This window comes from Suillus subalutaceus (genome assembly GCF_016647625.1).
Source record: "Suillus subalutaceus strain FC151 chromosome Unknown DFJ58scaffold_6, whole genome shotgun sequence".
NCBI classification, from domain to species: domain Eukaryota; kingdom Fungi; phylum Basidiomycota; class Agaricomycetes; order Boletales; family Suillaceae; genus Suillus; species Suillus subalutaceus.
Genome location: NW_024540255.1, coordinates 191,294 through 208,615, shown reverse-complemented (window position 1 = coordinate 208,615; position 17,322 = coordinate 191,294). Strand labels below are relative to the sequence as shown.

At 48.2% G+C, this 17,322-nt stretch overlaps 5 protein-coding genes across 5 annotated transcripts; 1 reads left to right on the top strand and 4 right to left on the bottom strand.

The window, feature by feature from the left end:
• Nucleotides 1-58: 58 nt before the first annotated feature.
• On the bottom strand, nt 59-3,818 carry DFJ58DRAFT_696213 (fungal-specific transcription factor domain-containing protein; the record flags this gene model as incomplete). Its single annotated transcript, XM_041383469.1, has 14 exons — nt 3,597-3,818; nt 3,471-3,547; nt 3,385-3,412; nt 3,020-3,323; nt 2,948-2,959; nt 2,269-2,895; nt 2,207-2,216; nt 2,059-2,150; nt 1,900-2,008; nt 1,631-1,846; nt 1,372-1,577; nt 1,167-1,310; nt 572-1,105; nt 59-487 (listed from the first exon to the last, which is right to left on the bottom strand). Exons 1-14 carry the CDS (start codon nt 3,710-3,712, stop codon nt 59-61), a joined length of 2,904 nt encoding a protein of 967 aa, XP_041249699.1. The 5' UTR covers nt 3,713-3,818.
• A 933-nt stretch (nt 3,819-4,751) lies between these two features.
• On the bottom strand, nt 4,752-5,842 carry DFJ58DRAFT_713532 (TB2/DP1, HVA22 family-domain-containing protein; the record flags this gene model as incomplete). Its single annotated transcript, XM_041383926.1, has 3 exons — nt 4,752-5,541; nt 5,606-5,761; nt 5,811-5,842. The coding sequence occupies 3 exons, from the start codon at nt 5,840-5,842 to the stop codon at nt 4,752-4,754; spliced, it is 978 nt and encodes a 325-aa protein (XP_041249698.1).
• A 128-nt stretch (nt 5,843-5,970) lies between these two features.
• DFJ58DRAFT_760434 (uncharacterized protein) lies at nt 5,971-7,633 on the top strand. The gene is made up of 7 exons (XM_041388417.1): nt 5,971-6,217; nt 6,274-6,319; nt 6,370-6,472; nt 6,523-6,584; nt 6,638-6,714; nt 6,767-6,876; nt 6,937-7,633. Exons 1-7 carry the CDS (start codon nt 6,091-6,093, stop codon nt 7,456-7,458), a joined length of 1,047 nt encoding a protein of 348 aa, XP_041249697.1. The 5' UTR covers nt 5,971-6,090; the 3' UTR covers nt 7,459-7,633.
• Nucleotides 7,634-8,475: 842 nt separating this feature from the next.
• On the bottom strand, nt 8,476-10,162 carry DFJ58DRAFT_406171 (velvet factor-domain-containing protein). Its single transcript, XM_041380243.1, has 5 exons — nt 9,719-10,162; nt 9,553-9,669; nt 9,119-9,494; nt 8,894-9,070; nt 8,476-8,838 (listed from the first exon to the last, which is right to left on the bottom strand). Exons 1-5 carry the CDS (start codon nt 9,850-9,852, stop codon nt 8,692-8,694), a joined length of 951 nt encoding a protein of 316 aa, XP_041249696.1. The 5' UTR covers nt 9,853-10,162; the 3' UTR covers nt 8,476-8,691.
• A 4,556-nt stretch (nt 10,163-14,718) lies between these two features.
• Nucleotides 14,719-16,504, bottom strand: DFJ58DRAFT_760424 (uncharacterized protein). Its single transcript, XM_041388416.1, has 6 exons — nt 16,260-16,504; nt 16,100-16,217; nt 15,973-16,050; nt 15,867-15,923; nt 14,964-15,804; nt 14,719-14,905 (listed from the first exon to the last, which is right to left on the bottom strand). Exons 1-5 carry the CDS (start codon nt 16,321-16,323, stop codon nt 14,988-14,990), a joined length of 1,134 nt encoding a protein of 377 aa, XP_041249695.1. The 5' UTR covers nt 16,324-16,504; the 3' UTR covers nt 14,719-14,905; nt 14,964-14,987.
• Between the last annotated feature and the right edge of the window lie 818 nt (nt 16,505-17,322).

Here is a 17,322-nt window from a genome sequence, read left to right as displayed (position 1 = left end):
CTAGATAGCCAAATGAAAGCACTGGAACACAAATCTGAAAGTGGAGAAGGTGCGTGTTCTACGTCGGCCGACCCGGCGAGCCCACGTAGACATTAAATGACTGCCACGTCTCTTGCAGATGCTGCTGTGTAAGCGACAGGTATTCTGCACCGGGTGCAGGAGCTTGGGATTGTTGGGAAGTTTGGTACTCATTGCCATAGTACGAGGACTGGTAAGACATGGTGCTTTCCTGCGCCTGATATGACTGCTGTGCAGATTCCCAATATGGTTGGGAGGGTCTTGCGTTATAGTCACCAGGTGCGTGAGGATCTGCAGTGCTGAAGGATGCTGATGGCTGGTATGGATCATGGACGTAATGACCAGGCTGTTCCTGGCTATAGTATTGCTGGTGTTGGGGATGTTGCTGATGAGAGTCCGCATGGTATTGGGTATTGTCAGGCTGACGATGATGAGATTGTGGCAGCGGCTGAGCGTACTGCGGCTCATGCTGATAGCGTTGCCCTTGACTGCCAGACGAGTACACAGGTTCCCGACGCTGATTCTCGCTTTGGAAAGACTTCTGTGCCTCGACCGGTTCCGAAAAACCATGCGACGAGGCAGAAAAGTGGTTATGGTATCCCTGTGGCGGCTGTGTAACTGGGTGTAGCTGGTGCTGGGCCGACTGGGCTTGGTATGTGCCCTCATGCATACTGGCCATTCTGCGTGATTCCTCAGCAGACGCGGGCACCACGAAGGCGTCGTCGTCTGTGTAATACGCGTCTCGTTGAGCATTATGAAGCTGAACGTTGAGATCCCCCTCGAAACTGCTCCACTGCTCACGCAGCGATGGATGAATGTTGCTAAATGCCTGCGGGGGCGTGCCTTCTACCTGCATCGGGGGAGACTGACTCAGGTTGGTGGTGTTTCCAGGTGAATGGCTAGACCGTCCTGAAGACGATGGTACGGGGGCCTTCGTAGAAACCTTGTTGATTTGCCCACTGAAAATCGAAAGTTCATCCTTTGACTTCGTTGGACCAGTGTTCGAGAAGATATCTCGTCGAGTCACGGTAGGAGTGGCAGTACTGTATGCCTGCTCAGCTTTCTGCAACAGCCTCTCGAGGATAGGCTATGAAGCCATTAGCATGCATTGTCCGGTATTCAGCATGCCAATACTAGTGCTGACGTACAAGAAATTTTCCAGCTCGACCTCCGAAAACAGATGCTTCTTTGAAAAGACTGACAGCGCGTCGCAGCTCGGTCAAGGCTGCAGTGGTGATCTTCGACCGAGAACCACTCCCAGATGCATGCGTAACGACGGAAGACAGCATCACCTAAGTATGTTGGAGCATCAACATGGTATCCAGGACGGTTATGCCAGCGAGGTGTGCTCACGGATGAGGAAAACGCATGGGTCCATAAAACCCAGAAGCGGGCAATCTGTGCTGGGAACAAGTCGAACTGCGTACGAAGACCGCTAATCAGTTCACAGGCACTGCGGTACCCTGCAAGGAACGATGGGGCGAATGGGCTGCTCATGGGGTTTGTGGGGTTGTTTGATACAGCTTCCGCAAAAAAGCATCGATGAACATATAGCAGAGCTACAACGAACTCAGAAATTACTTTGATGTTAGACTGTGCTGGAGCCACTTACTAAGGTGCCGGTAGTTACGAGGCATGTAATGCTTCATCGCTTCCCCAAGTTCAGCGCCTTCTCTGGGAGGTCGCTGGGCGTATTTTGGAAGTTCCAAGTCACGAATCTTGCGATCCAGCTCGATGACAACGGAATACTTGGGCACCTTTGCCGTTTGTGCATGTTGGATAACTGCAGATATGCAATGGAAACCAAAGCGAGCCTTCCATGCCGGAACTGAGGTTATTATCGTTGAGACCAACATAAGAAAGAGAAGAAATAGGTCCTACAGCTTTGCAAAACGCTTCCGTCTCCATCCACCGTGGAATCGGGGTCATTCGGTAGTTCACAGTCTACAAAAGGTAGGTAGAATGTAGCAAGACGACCTGTGGCCAAGGACTGTGTGAAAGGTTAATAACACCCGAAAGAATTACAAAGACAAAAATTACCTGCCACCCGTCTGTGATAAATAGCTCCCAGAACAGCTCACGACGCTTTTGCACCTCTTGTGGAGGTAGCTGCCAGCGGGCGCAGTCACGGTCTGGCGGTGGATGATGAGCTGATTTGACTGATGATACAAATAATCGAATTACTGACGCAGTCCAATCTATGTAGCACAGCGTCAATATAAATAGAAACAAGAAACCAGTGCCACTTACACTCTGAGCTAACTTCGTTGCTAGTCCAAAGATTCCCCAGGTGCTCTCAATGCTGTTTTCTCCACTGCAAAGGCCCTGATAAATTGCGAGTAAAGCCAGCGTCTGAATGGTTGCCACTGATGGTGGACGGTCAAGTACGGGCTCTAAGTTCAGGGCAGCGCGCGTAAGCTTGAAATACATGTCGGCTTCCTCGTTGTCTGGCGCAGGGGGCAATCTGTGGTCCGTCAGTGCTCCAAAGCAGAAAATCACGAACATCAAGGCGAGTTCATGAGGACCTTTGCTCAAAGCATCATTCCCCGAGGTCACTGGTGGCGCCACGGAACCCAGATAGATGAGATCTGATGCCTCTGCGTACCATAAAGGAAGGTTCTCCTCCATCAGTTGCCGCTTTGTTACCGCTCCAAAGAACCACGGTGCTTGCTGGAGATACAGCTCACTCAAGTGACGAGCACGATGCCAAGGAGGTAGATGATTTTGAATGAGGTAGTTAAGATCAACCTCGTCATTAAACACTGGAGCCAGAGGGAAAGACTTCGATAGATGCTTGACACTGGAAGGCAGATGTTCAGTATGCTGTGTCCTGTCGCCTGGACTAAAATTAGGTGTCGATGACACGGCAGACTCTCCCTGAGGGGTATATCAGTCTGGCGGCATTGTTGATAGGACCTTCATAACGTACGATGAGCAGGCTCTAAAGCATTGTTGTGATGCAATCAGCCGTTGCAGAGAAAGCTGATAATGCAATGCTCACCTCCGAACCGGCGGATGGGCCATAAAAAGTTGCGGCTCCATCATCCCGTATGGCGAGCGTCCCAAAAGATTCGATGTATTGCGAGTCATCATCGACCTCAAGCTTGGATTTACCTGCTGTTTCCTCATCCACAGCAGCGTGCAAATCTATGATTGATTTGATGTCGAGAAGGTCTCTGTGCAGAAGAGGGTGCTGTTCGCCAGGACTGGTTTGCGAAATAGAAAGTGCATCTTCAAGTTGACGAATCCTGTCGCTCATTTGTGCGATCTTCTGATGTAATTTTTCTGTATCTGCTAGTACAAACCTGAAACGAGGGACATTGATATGGAGTCTTCAGCCACCTACATGGCTCACAGGAGACTTACCGAGTTCCCTGACCAGTCGTGAGGGAACCTAGCGCCCGTGGCCTTTGATAAGAGGCATCTTACAGCAGATTGACACGTGCACATACCATTAGGACAAATGGCCGAGCAGCCTCTGCGTTTGCATGAAGAGCACGGAACAGTTTTGTCGCATTTCAATTTAAGTCTAGCCGCAAAACAATGAGGAAGAAACTAGTCAAAATTGGAGCACCCACCTTCTACACTCGGCGCATGACATAGCGCCTCGGCTTCTCTTCTGCTCCTTGTCCATGGTCTTTTGGGCCTCCCTGGAGTCAGGCTGACGAGCATTTCCACGGGATGCTTGAGGCATGACTTTAGGCCCAGTGGGTGTCTGACGCAACCGAGACGCGTAGAGCTGGGCAAAGGAAGAAAGGCAAAGGAGGCAAAGGACCTTGCATGTCCGTGACAGCGTCCCTAACTTTAAGCCTTTCCATCGAAATGAAATTACATATAGTGTTTACGTAACTTTGCTTCCGCTCTCACATTTACTATTTTATCTTCCGAAACTTGACCCGAGAGGCTACCGTACTAAAACTCCCCATGTCGGCCTCCTCAGGTCAAAGCTAGGACGACAGCAACTCACCTTTTCAACTCTATACGTCGGCTTTTTTAGAATGTTGTTATGGAACTGTTGCTGGAATGATATTGAGTCAATCCAGCTCCATTATGCCAGCATGATGACATGCAAATAAATCAGATAAGCTGAACCGTACACGTTTTTACCCGCATGCATTCTTTTCCCGGGGCCGTCGGATATGCTGAGACGTCGACCAAAAGGTGTAGTGTCGTATGTATTTTGTGCACTCATTCATAGTCAAATGATGCAGGAACCCAGGGTCCGTTATGATGCAGGATCCGTTGTTGCCACTGCGCGCGGCACCTGAAGTTGTAAGTTTACAAATCCAAGTATATTTGATAAGAAGTTGTACGTACGATGTGTTCATGTAAACGCTCACTGTTGCCAGTCTCCAGGTCTTAGAGCGACCTCAAGATGTATTCTCGGCTTGTTCCACTGTCACCCTGGACGGAGAAAAGGAGAAGTTACTTACTCGGTCCAAATCTGATCCGATCAGATTGTCTGGTGCGAACTAGAACATCATGGGTGTCTATCGCATTGGCGCTCCCCTTACTAATGGCGACTTATGTACGGGCTTTAAATGTTCAACTAGGTATTACTTTGCGGCGCTGAGGGAAATAAATATTACGATCTTGGTATGTACAGATTGCACATGAAAGGATACAACCATGATCAGAATTACCGAGTATGTACCGAGTTATGTACGTCCCGTGCAAATGTAAATATGACTATCATCACTATGATACAGAGCCCAGAATGATCAAGCTTCCAACTAATCTGACTTTCCCCCCTTGCTTGGCGCAGCGCTTCCCCAGCCAAACCAACTGGCAGCCTTCCTTGCCTCAGGCCTTTCACGAACCTCCCCACCAGAATCACCATCAATGTCATACCCCTCTGCATCACTGGGGACGTCGACCTCCTCAAATCGCCCAACAAAGCTGGACCCACGCTCCCGCAACTCAAAGTCCGAAGATGCACGAGAGGATGGCTGGATGGAGCCTGAAGCGGGGGGAGTCAAGACAGCAGGACGCTCTGCCGAATTGATGAACGCAAGCTCAGCTTCAAGCTCGCGCTTGCGATCTTTCAAGGAGCCCTGATGACCTGCGTCAGAACGCCTTGTGAAGGTGTTTGCGGGAGTATTCCAGGCTTGGTCACCAGATGTTCCCGTTGCCGCAGCACCTTGACGCAGCAGTGCTGTGCCAGAAGCGACAATCGTAGGGCCGTACGAGTGCCAGAGCCCCATAGCAAGTCGAGCGGGTCCTGACGCCGGGTCAGCCAAAGTTGGGGGTACACCGGTGTCCGTCACCCCGCCTGCAGGAGTGAAATGGGCCTGTTGCTGTTGACCGATTGCTGCAGCAAGTGCGTCCCATAAAATGCGGAACCTTTGTTGGATGAAGGCATAAATACGAGTTTTGAAGGATGCGAGTGTCGCATCAATCTGGGATTCATGATTGTGGAAGAATGGTTCAAGATGGTTGATGTAGAGGTAGGATGAGCCGCGCGTTTGCGGGAGTGCTAGATAGAGAAGAAATATGGTCTTCACGAGGTAGTAGAACGGTACCCTGTTTACATGTGCAAGGTGTATCAAAACCTCGGCACTGATACTATCGATGTAAACCGACTAACCATGAAACAAGCCACTCTGCAGCGTACTCGACGCCGACGATACATCCAAGTACCGACCAGTACATGAGCCAACGCTCCAAATCCTCCTCAGAGGCTGGTCTCTGGGAAAGGGTTTTGTAGGACGCATAGCCAGGATAAAGAAAAACGACAACCGAACTAAACATCCCATCAGTATGTAGCTCTCTGGATATCTATGAAGACATACCTGATCATGCAAGATGTGAAATAGAAGAGCATGGTGTGCAGTATCTCAGAACAAAAGTCAATGCACTTGCAGACAGTGCGCGAGGGTACAACGCTTTAACATTTAATTATTAATAATCGCTTTACATAGAATGATTACATCATCAACTGCATTTCAATGTTCTTTGTGCCACAGACGCGTTTCTTCAGGTTTCTTCGCGTCTTACAGATTGAACTTTGACAACGTCAAGAGACGTCGAGTGCTGAAAGTTAATCTGTCGTCTCTAACTTCACTTCCCAACATGCCTCGGCGTAAGAAGAAGTCACTTTTTACGCATAAGAAGAAAGTGACGAAGGTGACAAGGCGTGCAACCGACTCACCCACCCATAGCGAATGGGAAACGATGCCAGATTTTGCCTCGTTTGTAGGTACGAGATCTTCACTGTTTTTTTTCGACTTGCTTGACGTGGTGACTGAATTTTAGTCGCTGATGAAGAGGGGAACCCGCATAAATTCTCTACTCAAGAAACGTTCGTGTCTGACTTTACAGTAAGGCGTAACAAACACTGACATTCAACAGCGCATTTATTCTACCGTATGGGGTGCTTCCGGGCAAATTGCACCATCCAACTGCATATTGGATTGGTAAAATCAAACAAATTAGGGCAAAAAACGATGAAGATGTATGTCTTGCCACTGACTCCAGTGTTATCTTCACTCAGCCATGACGCAGGTATGGGCTCGCGTACAGTGGTTCTGGTCGCCTCAGGAAGTCAACTCTGTAATCAAGTCCTTGTGAGTGTACGGAGAATTGACATCTGTGAACACTATGTTCTAAAGTATCAAAGTGATGTCAGTGACTGCGGCCAATATGAACGGATCATGTCAGATTACCATGATTATGTATCCACGCAAAGTTTCTGTGGTAAATTTCTATCTCTCGTGTTACATCATCCATTTGAATTTCGTCTATGTAGATCATGCAACTGTCATGAGATATGATGAACGCGCTGTCGACCAAGAGGTGTTCGACTCCGATGATTTCTACTGTCGATTCGACTTGGAATACCTCGCTCGGAAAATCCACGTGAGTGCACCATCGAACGATTACTTGAAGTGGAAGTGATAATATCCATCCCTTTAACAGCCAAATGTTACGCGTACTGCTTGTTACTGCGGTGTATCTTACAATCCCGATCGAGACCCAGTAATGCATTTCTGTCCGCGTCCAGCTTGCCGCGCAGCCTTCCATCAAGAATGTCTGGACAGGCCAACACAAAAATTAAATGCAGTTGCTAGGGCCCGAAAGTTTATCGAAAGTTGGCCCGATACAGATGAAAAGTTAACTATCGAAGACTTAGTCGACTCACGATCATGCCGTAAAAGGAGAAAGGGACCTGAATCCTCGATCTCAGATCCCCTTGAGCAATTTCCAGAAGAGCTTGTCAAGGCGGCTCAGCAACAGATTGTAAAAGGTGTGCAAGCCGGGGGTGTCGTTGGGAATGTGAAATCGGTGGTGGCGGCCCGCCAACTGATTTACCGCAGCTTGCTTGATGGTTCTCCTTTACCTACTGACTGGGAGGATAAGGTGGACGTTGAAGCAGCTATTCCCCCGAAGAGGAAGAGCTCTCCTGTATTTGTGTGCCCCCAGTGTCAGAGTCTCATTTGATATCAAGGACAATGTTACGGAGGGTTCTCGCATTGATATCCTACTCACCCTGCCCAATTACCGATACCTTTTCATTCCACACCTTAATCTAGACAACTACCCTTGTAGCATATTCACACCTACACAGTACTATACTCTGTATAAATACATAGCCAGACCTAGACCGTCAATTTCATGTTGCTCAGCTTAGATTCTCAGGGGCATAGTATGACGCAATTTGGTACCTTTGAAATATTCTAAAACTTGCCATTTACGCAGGTACCGCTAACCACTATGCCCAAGAGCACGACTGCGAAGGGTACAGCCGCCAAGGCAAGTATACTTCGAACCCATCCCATAACGACATGCATTTAATTTGGTCAGCCGCCATACAAGATAAGGTCTGCTGGTACGAAATGGGGCATTCCCCCCCAAAGTTCAGAAGATTCCATCACAGCTCCAGACAGTATGACTGAGGAGCAGCCTGCAGAACTGCAAGTGAAAGTGAGAATTCCAGGTTGAAAACATCGAATTCATATGGATATGGATCTACAGATCTCCCGACTGGAGTCAGTGGAGAAGGATATTCCGGACAAAGTTGAGAACAAGCTACTTCCTAAAGCTGCATCCGAGGGTGCTACAGGTACCAACACGGCTAACCCAGTGTCGGGAGGAAAGAAGCCCTTGCAGAAAGCGAAGACGATGCCTGTCAGGGCCACCGAAAGGGGCTCTCAACTTGAAGTTCATGAACAAGAATGCGAAATTACCGCTACATGCGAGTTTGACTCCGACGATGGATGGGATCCCGGCGAAGGGTCCGAGAAATGGATAACTGAGGAAATCAAAGAGAGAGCGGCTGAAGCTGGCACGTCGACTGAGGATTGGATTGCCAGCCAATGCGATGACGATGAATGTTACCCTCATGAACTTGAACAGGGAGAGTTCGATGGCATGTCGAAGGACGATGCTGATGCGAAGAGTGAGCGAATTTATCCTTGTCATCTGACTGTCGACTCACCAGTACACCTTCGCAGTGGCCCAGATTTTCCATTCGTGTGGGCAGTGAACATGCTAGCGTAGACCTCACACGAACAGGATCAATCAAGTCAAGAGCAAAACAGTGTATACATGCTCGATCCGTGTATGTGCACATATGCTACTGTAGGATATAATGAAATTTTTGCGGGAGAGAACCAAATGAACATGCCAAGTCCCTTGAATGTAATCGTCCTCATCCATAATCTCAAAGAAAATTCAATCACGCTCGCTCCCGCTCTGCGTAATCCTTGTGACTCTGCGTCTACTTATTCGAGATGGAATGACGCTACTTTCGGAAACCTTTTTCTTGCGCTTGCGCTCCGTCTCGCGGGTATTGAGTCGTACACCATATCTAGAGAGTTGCTAGAAATCCGACAAATTGTCAATTAAAGTTTGCTTCTGAAGGGGTGCTGGTTACCTTAGATAGCTCTGTTGAAGGTTGTAAACCAGGGAATTCTTTGGTTGAATATATGTGGAATGAACCGCCATAGCACTCAGCCTGCACCGGCACATCTGTTAGATCTACTGTGCGCGAAAAGAGATCGAAAACGCGGTAGCGGAGGAAGAAATCGCCCTCGATTTTCACCGCAAGGTCCTGCACGTATCATGTGAGAGCAAGTTCTCGACTAGATGAAAGACGTACAGCAAATGGAAAGACAACGGCTCTCTTGCCTTCATGGTCTATACAAGCCGGCTGAACGAAGGTAGCGCCTGAGAGTGCCATAGTACATTTCATGTTTTCGGAAATTTGGAATGGGTCGGGATGGATATAGGGAGGAAGGTGGGGGAGCTTAGTACCTGACACGGGAACTTTACTCGAACTGCTTGAGGGAGGAAATTGATCGGTAGACAAGATTGAAGGTAGTGCATAGCTGCCAGAGGAGGGGCGAACGGGTTGCACTTCTGGCGAAAGTTGGTGAGGGAGACGGGGGAGGGAGCCTGGCTCAGACGAGCTATCGGGCTGAGTAGGTACTGGAAATAAATCGACATTGCAGAGTAATCCAAGGTTTTGTACGTCGCTGTAAAAAATAATAAATAATGGAGCAGAACCAGTAACCCTGGGTGCCAACAACTTACTCGTAGTCTTGAACTTCTTGTTCGGATTCATGGTCAGTACCCTCATTGTGTATGTGGTATAACCTGAGTTGGACCACTGGTGGTGGGTCGAGAGGGCGTCGGTCTACACGAGCATACCTGCATGCATGGTCAGCCACATGGAAACGAGTGGAGGCACCGTTTTCACTTTCGCCCTAGGTCTGCTTTCTGTATCTCGACGAGCTCTGCACGCACGCATCTTCCTCGGAATTGGCCAGAACTGAAATGGATGGGTGCATTGATATATGATAGAGTCGTTCGATGTGTTGGCTGGTGCGGCATTATGTGCTGGCAGCCTAGCCCTGAGGTGAAGTGTGGGCGAATGAGATGGGTTGTGTTTGAAAGAGACGTAAGCTTCGATAACACTGCAGCACTTCAAAATCGGCGTTAGCGTGTACGATGTTCATACAATGTTCAATTCTGAAGTTCCCCTGCAGTCCGACGATCCTCGGGGTATGTCACTAAATGGAGACGCAATTCCCATTTGCGTGACGTTACTCCAAGTTACTGTGTTGAAGCTCCAGCTACTCGCACACAGTGGACTGAACTGAATGCAGAGGCATGGATGGATCGCATGATCCATGGACTACTCCTCCTAACAAGTCGTGAAAATGGCTCTTAATACCATCATGGCGTCATTGTCAAGCATCCGTTTTTACCCGGCGCTTTGGCGCACTCTCATGGAACCAGCAACATGGCGGGGACCATTCAGACCACGTGTCAACATTGTCGTCGTACCCACAGATCACAGGCTCTATTTCTGTGTCTACGAATTCTAAACGTGGACCAGATCACTTCCAGGTAGGACAGAGTGAGTCGAACACTGCCGTTCCGAGTCCAATGCTTGAACATGATGCAACCGTGACGGTTGGACATGGGCTCCGAGTCAGAGGTTGTCCCACCAATCCATTAAATCAAAAGGGAGGCCTTCTTCAATTTAATGTCGCCTACGAACATTCTCCGTGGTAAGATATCACGTCGAAGCGTATTGGTCGCGCTAGAGTGGGGTCAAAAATGTTTTCAAAGCTCCAATATCTATCCATTTCTTTCGGACGACTTATGTATGGTCATTCCAGAATGCAGGAGTTACTCGACAGACGTATCAGTGTATCACAGGTGAGTTTCAGCGTCAGTTTTTTTTTTTTTGCATTCTTGCTTATTTCCCGTCAGAGCAAAGCCCTATACTCAGAAGATAATACATCGCTGTATCCAACTACCGAGACGTATACGACCTGCGGAAGGACGCACATTCTTATGTGTCGCCTATTGTCCTCGTTTATAAGGCATGCATCCCAGCTGCTAACTCCTCTGTTCCCTTCGTTTTCACTCACCCAGCTGCAGACAGTGTGTTCATATTGTCATATCCGATTGCTTTCCGCTAACCTCAGTTCCACCTTTTATCTCAAAAAATTTCAAGTCCACTCGACGACTATCATACGCTCTACTGCCCTTGTCGCTCTCGCTATCATTGCGTCGACCGTCCAAGATCTTCCTGCCCCTGCCCCATCCCCGTCTCTCTCTCTCTCTCACAACAACTGAGCAGACCCACTAAATGCACTTGCACTGGTACTCAATTCGCGTCCAGATGTGATATCCCGTCACCCATACGAACCAAGCGGGACTTGGAACATATTTTCACCGGAGGCGATGAGGGCGTTGGCAAACCCAACACCTACAGTCATCTTTGAAACGTGACACCACTGTTCAACTCATTGGATCAGCGGTCAGCGAGCTGCCATGGGATGGAGATTTGGGAAACCCAACGCCTACAGACCTCGAACGTGACACCATTGTTCAACCCATTGGGCAGCGGTCAACGAGTTTGCATCCCATCCAACACCTGCAGCACTCCTCAACTGTGGTGCCACTGTCCAACCCATTGAAGCAGCGGTCAACGAGCCGCTATGAGATTGAGCTAGGTGTTTGATGTCGAATAGTCACCTTTGAACGAGCAAAATTCGTGGCCAATTACATAGATGCTGCAGCTATCGCTTTGGACTTGTCAATTGCGGACCTCTTGAAAAAGTATACGAGATGCACGCAGGTGGGCCGCTCTAAGGTCATTCTGGATGTGTATTCACGTCTTCACAGATTTATTAACATCCCGTCATCTCACCCTCACGGCTTCTTACTTAGCCATGCTGTGTGTGGCGTCGGCTATTTAGCGCGTGTGACTCGAAGGCAACGACACAGTTGGGAAGAGTGCTCTCGGTTGAATGACAGGGTAAAAGTCTAGGATTCGGGGGACCAAAAACACTAAGGTATCTAGAGTGTGGTGGCTCATATTTAATATAAAAGTGTTATGGCGCCAGTAGAGCCCTTCTAATAAACTGTAAGCAAGGTAACAAGGACAGGTGTCAAAATCTGTGGAAATGGTAAAGGAACGTAATAATAAGTGAAATATTCGGATGGTATACGCCCAAGCTCAAGATGCGCACCCTCCCCGACTCCCAACGTTAGTGGAGAAGTGGAGAAGTGGAGAAAAGCTCTTGTCGAACACAAATGGTTTCCCATCTCCCAAAACCTCTGCTGTGTTCAGGCCTTTTCGGTTAATCATTTGACACCTTATTTGTCAGACTTGTCATTCAATTCTCGCTGAGCCACTTTTTTTCCGTTATGCATGCCTCGGTGGGCCACTCCTGCACGGTGTCTTGAGCATTCCGTTATGGGGTGTTCTTGGGTTTCGCGTTGACTTCTTTGTTGACTTCTCTGTCCGGTTCCTGGGTCTTGCCACGGCAATCGAAAGTAAATAATTTTTTGTTCATCAACATAAAATAGGAGCGCACGCAAAACACACACATCAGAACATTAATATAGCTCGGTCTGCCACTTTCAATTCTTCGACCATTAGCTTTCAAGTCATCCTCCTGGTCGCATTGGAAGAGCTAACGACCGAAGATCGATGAGGCGTCAGCGAGGATGGCAGGTTACATCATTTTCCCGGCTATCAGACTCAGTCTGTCCTTAGCTCGCGTGCATTCTTCCGACCTTGGGCCCCATTAACATTTGTGGTGAAATCCGGCAGGTTTGGTCAATCTGTCGAGAATCTAGGTTGGTACGTACGCACCACGGGGATTCTCATGTCTCTGAGACCCTCGTGGGGCACGAAGGGGTATTTCTTTTCATGGACAGACTATCGCATAAAAAGGAGGTTTTCGGCGCAATGACGGGGCCTAGTAACTATGTCAAGATGGACCTTCGAGGATGCTATACACCGTAAAAGTGGGTTTCGAACCAACTCCAAGAGAAACAGATTTTGAATCTGTTATGGTAATGTCAAAGTGTGTTCCCATAGAAAAAACCCGGCAGGTTTCGAACCTGCGCTATCCAAGAGAAACAGATTTTGATTCTGTTCTGGTAACCACTTGGCCAAGATCAGTTAAGATTAACATCTGACGAACCATCCATGAGCGAATGTCAAGGTGTGCTCCGATGGAAAAAAACCGGCAGGTTTCGAACCTGCGCAATGCAAGAGAAACAGATTTTGATTCTGTTGTGGTAACAACTTGGCCAAGACCGGTTAAGATTAACGTTTGACGAACCATCCATAAGCGAATGCCAAGGAGTGCTCCGATAGAAAAAAATCGCAGGTTTCGAACCTGCGTAATCCAAGAGAAACAGATTTCGATTCTGTTGTGGTAACCACTTTGGCAAGGACGCTTCCAAAGTTGCGATGAACCTCCGATCGAAGGACTGTCCATGAGCGAATGTTAAGGTGTGATAAGGAAAATCTGCAGGTTCCAGATCTGCACCACCTAAGAGAGTAAATTTCGAATGTTCAAGGCGTGGTAAAAGGAAAAAGATTGTTAAGCAGGTTTCGAACCTGGCGTTGGCTAGGACAGGAAATGATCGCCTGAGAATGGACCATGCCAGTGTTCAAGACTCCAAGCTCCATATCTGCGTTGCAAATATTTATTGTCTGACCCGTCTGCCAGCAGCGTGCTGTCTCGTACGTGATATTCGCGGGGATGTCAATGCAGGTGATCCACCGGCTTTCAAATATTCTCCCGATCCCGACTCACCTGACAGACTTTTATTAGTAAAACATTTGATTCTCTCCTTAGATCCCAAATCGATACAGCCGCCACTGCGCCATAAAAATTCCGCGTGGACCGCGCCTCCTTAATTTCCTTACCAGCCCACAGGTCCCATCGCCGAGTGTTCATATCCGAGTCATATCCGCTGATCATTTGCTCGCCGTCCGGAAAGTAGCGAATTGATGGAACATTGTGGCTGATGTATTACTTGCCATCAACGTTGTAAGTGACTGCTTCATGACCAGGACCCTCCAAGAACATGACCAGTGTAAAAATTCATTCATTTGTCACTGCATCTGACTGTTTCGAGCTGGAAGCCACTGTCAATGTTTTCGCCGGTGACATTGGCAAGTACGGCCCATGACCGAAGGATCACTCATGAGGCCTGAGGTCTGGTTTGATGTTGTCATTGATAATGATTTTGCAGATGGGCCCAACTTGTTCGAGCGCTGCTGCACTTTCCATGCTGAAGTCTATTGTCAGTTCATCCGTACTGCAGGTTCAGATGGGAGTTTGCATGTTACCACGAAGTTGTTTGAACCTTGCAATCGCCTATGATGATGTCCGCATTTACCACAAACTTCTTAAGAAGCTCTTTGCTGTGCATAATGACACAACTGCCGCAGCACGTGTTTTGTTGCAGCTTCCCTCGTTCCAGCGCACGATCATACCATCATTTCTGTGTTCGAGCATCCAAACATCCTTCAAGCTTGTGACATCTCACTCCGAAAACTGACTATCAAGGCAACAACTTCTTCGGTCCGACGTCAATTGGATCGGAGTTATATGAGCTATTCGGTCCAAATGGACTGTTCTTCATATCAATGATATCATCCAAGAGGCGGACCTGTGCAGTGCCTGATCGATTCATGAGTACGTATGACTCCGCCATTGGACCATACATGTTGCCTCCATTCGTTTCCCCGTCTTTTGACCGGCTGACTCTTGACTCTTGATCAAGAGCAGTTGAAGGGCCACTTTTCGAATCGAACATTCAGTAAATACTCAAACCGTCGTTTTGCGGACCGAATCTTCCTGTGAACTCAAATCTTGTCACTGCATAATGGAACGCCGCCTTGTGCAACAAGACGGACAAAATAATACATTGCAATAATAGTTTGTGTTGCTGCGTATGTACACGCTGATACGTTTGTATGAGTAATGTCCAAACGTGTTCGTAATGATGTTAAAGCTTTCGCGTCAAAAATGCATGGTTGTGATGGAAGTAAATAGTGAATGCAAATGTTGATCTCATCTATTAAATAATGACCAAGAGAGACGCCGCAATGTTGTCTGTCCTTGTTGACGAAAGCATGAGTTCGGTCAACAACCGGGAAGGGCAAACAAATAACTCACTCAACCGGAACGTCTCAAGACATTTTACATATTAATAACACGAGTATCGGCGTCGTACTGCACGATTGCCCCGAGACCTGCTCCAAGACAGCGACGTTTTCCAGCGTGGGCCTTGAAGGAATCGTGACGGTTGAAAACTTTTGAACATCCCGTGCCCCTGCAAACCCATGTTACGCCGAAGTGAGCGCTCAAAGTATGGCGTGGTATGGCACTTGCTCGCATCTGCCTGTTGCAACCCAACCAAGGGCAAGTAATTGACCTGTCTCCACCACTTCGAGCGTCGCCGTGCCACCGCTGTCCGTGACGCATGATGGAGCGTCTGTCCGCTTTAACCCAGAGACCACAGAGGGAGTCCCCGCGATTGCATGCATGGACGTGTATGCAGCCATTGTTGGTGTTCCCGTCTATGAGATCTTCTTCGTCAACGAGAACACCATCGGCCACACAAGCCCGAGGGGATCCAGGCTGCTGGATCTGATGCCCGTGGGCCGATTGAATTTCGTGCTCCGAGTTGTGAGAGACTTCGCGGTCTTTGGAGGGCATATTAAGTAAGGTCGCGCTGCCATCAAGGAAAGGCGGCTGGGCGTTGAAAGGAAGGGTAGCAGTACTGGAGGATGTCGAAGGATGAATGGGCCGTATAGTAGAGGGTAGCACCGGAGACAATACAGGATGATGAATTTGAAGAACAGCTTGGCCGTTGACGTCACCGAGTGCAGATTCGAAGCCAGGAGAGCCAGTATCAAGGGCTGCTGTTACATGCTCCCAGCGCATGGAACTTGGCGCTTGATAAGGTGGGTACGTGTTCTCGTAAAATTGTGAGGATACTCTTGCGTCCTGCGGACTATAGAATAAATATCGAAACAAGTATGAGCGATGAGGCGAACGGTATGCAGACTTGATTACCTTAAGTGATCATTGAAGACAGCATCGGAAAAATTATTTTGGGCAGGTAGTATATGACTAGTGCTGGTGTCAAATAGACCGACAACACATACATCAGGATGCACACCTTATACGCCCGCGATAATGCGTGCCCGTAGTGCCGTTGTTAACCTGTACGTCCACAGAGGACGGTAATAATGCATTCCTATACAAGAAATTGGGAGGTGAGGACGAAGTCGAGCTTGACAAAGGACGCTTGCATTAGATTGGTTGGTCCCCCTAGTGCCACCGCCAGCAGCTCATAAATGTGAAAAGGAAAATATACAACTACGTTTGTGACGTAACCGGGAAATCCTCTACAAATCATCAGGTCTTATGAATCTAACCAAAGGACATGCATACCGGATTTGCGACATACCCCCTGGATAGGAGAATGGGCAATTGGTATGAGACCTGGGATGACGTTACTGTTTGACATTACGTGAATCAAATGGGTCAATGAGCAAGATTAAAAGCAGAGGACAAGATGAGCAATGCGGAGAAGACGCAGAGGACAAGATGAGAAACGCAGAAGACAAGATGAGCAATGCAAAGAACAAGATGAGAAACGCAGAAGATGAGCGATGTAGAGAACAAGATGTGCGCTGCAGAATATATATGGCCCGTGTCTACGAATGGAGGTGTCCTGATTGTTACATATATTTGAATATGTGTGGCCCTGGCAAACAACTGGCCAGGCGGCATATATGAACATAGCAGTACAGTAAGGTCGCCTGGCGCGATGGCACCGAAAGGAAATGAACCATTCCAATCATTTTAGAATCAAAGCGGCCACTGGCAGCAGTTTCGGAAGTCCGGAGATGTGATCATTCGAAAGGGTGGCCCAGGCCAGTAGTCGATAAGCGAGTAGCACCAGTCAGATCCATGTTATCACTGCCGGTTCGGTAGTGCGGAATCTGCGGATGATACTCAAAGCTGAATCAGCGACGGAGAGGAGTGATTCTGATCAGTTGCAGATGATCTTATTGAGGGCGGACTTCCTAGATACTCGCGGGTTTGACCTCGTAGACTCGAACGAATGACTCCATAGCTAGGGTCAGTGTCTTTACAAGCACAGCCATGTTTTTGGGAAGACGGAAATGGGTATTCACTACATGATGGTCAGAGCCCGCGAAAGAAAGTTGTGATTCCACGGAAGCGTACACGGCGGTATGTTATATACTCGGAAGATGTAGGCAGAAGCAAAGCAACTTTTAGCAATTTTGATCAGAATGCCAGCTTCTTTGACGATAGCGGAAAGGTCCCATGTATACAAGTAACTATGTAGTTACTATATACCGGTGTACTTGGTACTAATAACAATATTACCACAGCAGGGTGGCATGCTGTAACATTAAAAGTGGGTGCGTATGGCACCGCAGGATAGGGGCAGGATGGCAGGTGTGCCATTAATGGTGCACACACAAAGCGTCGATAT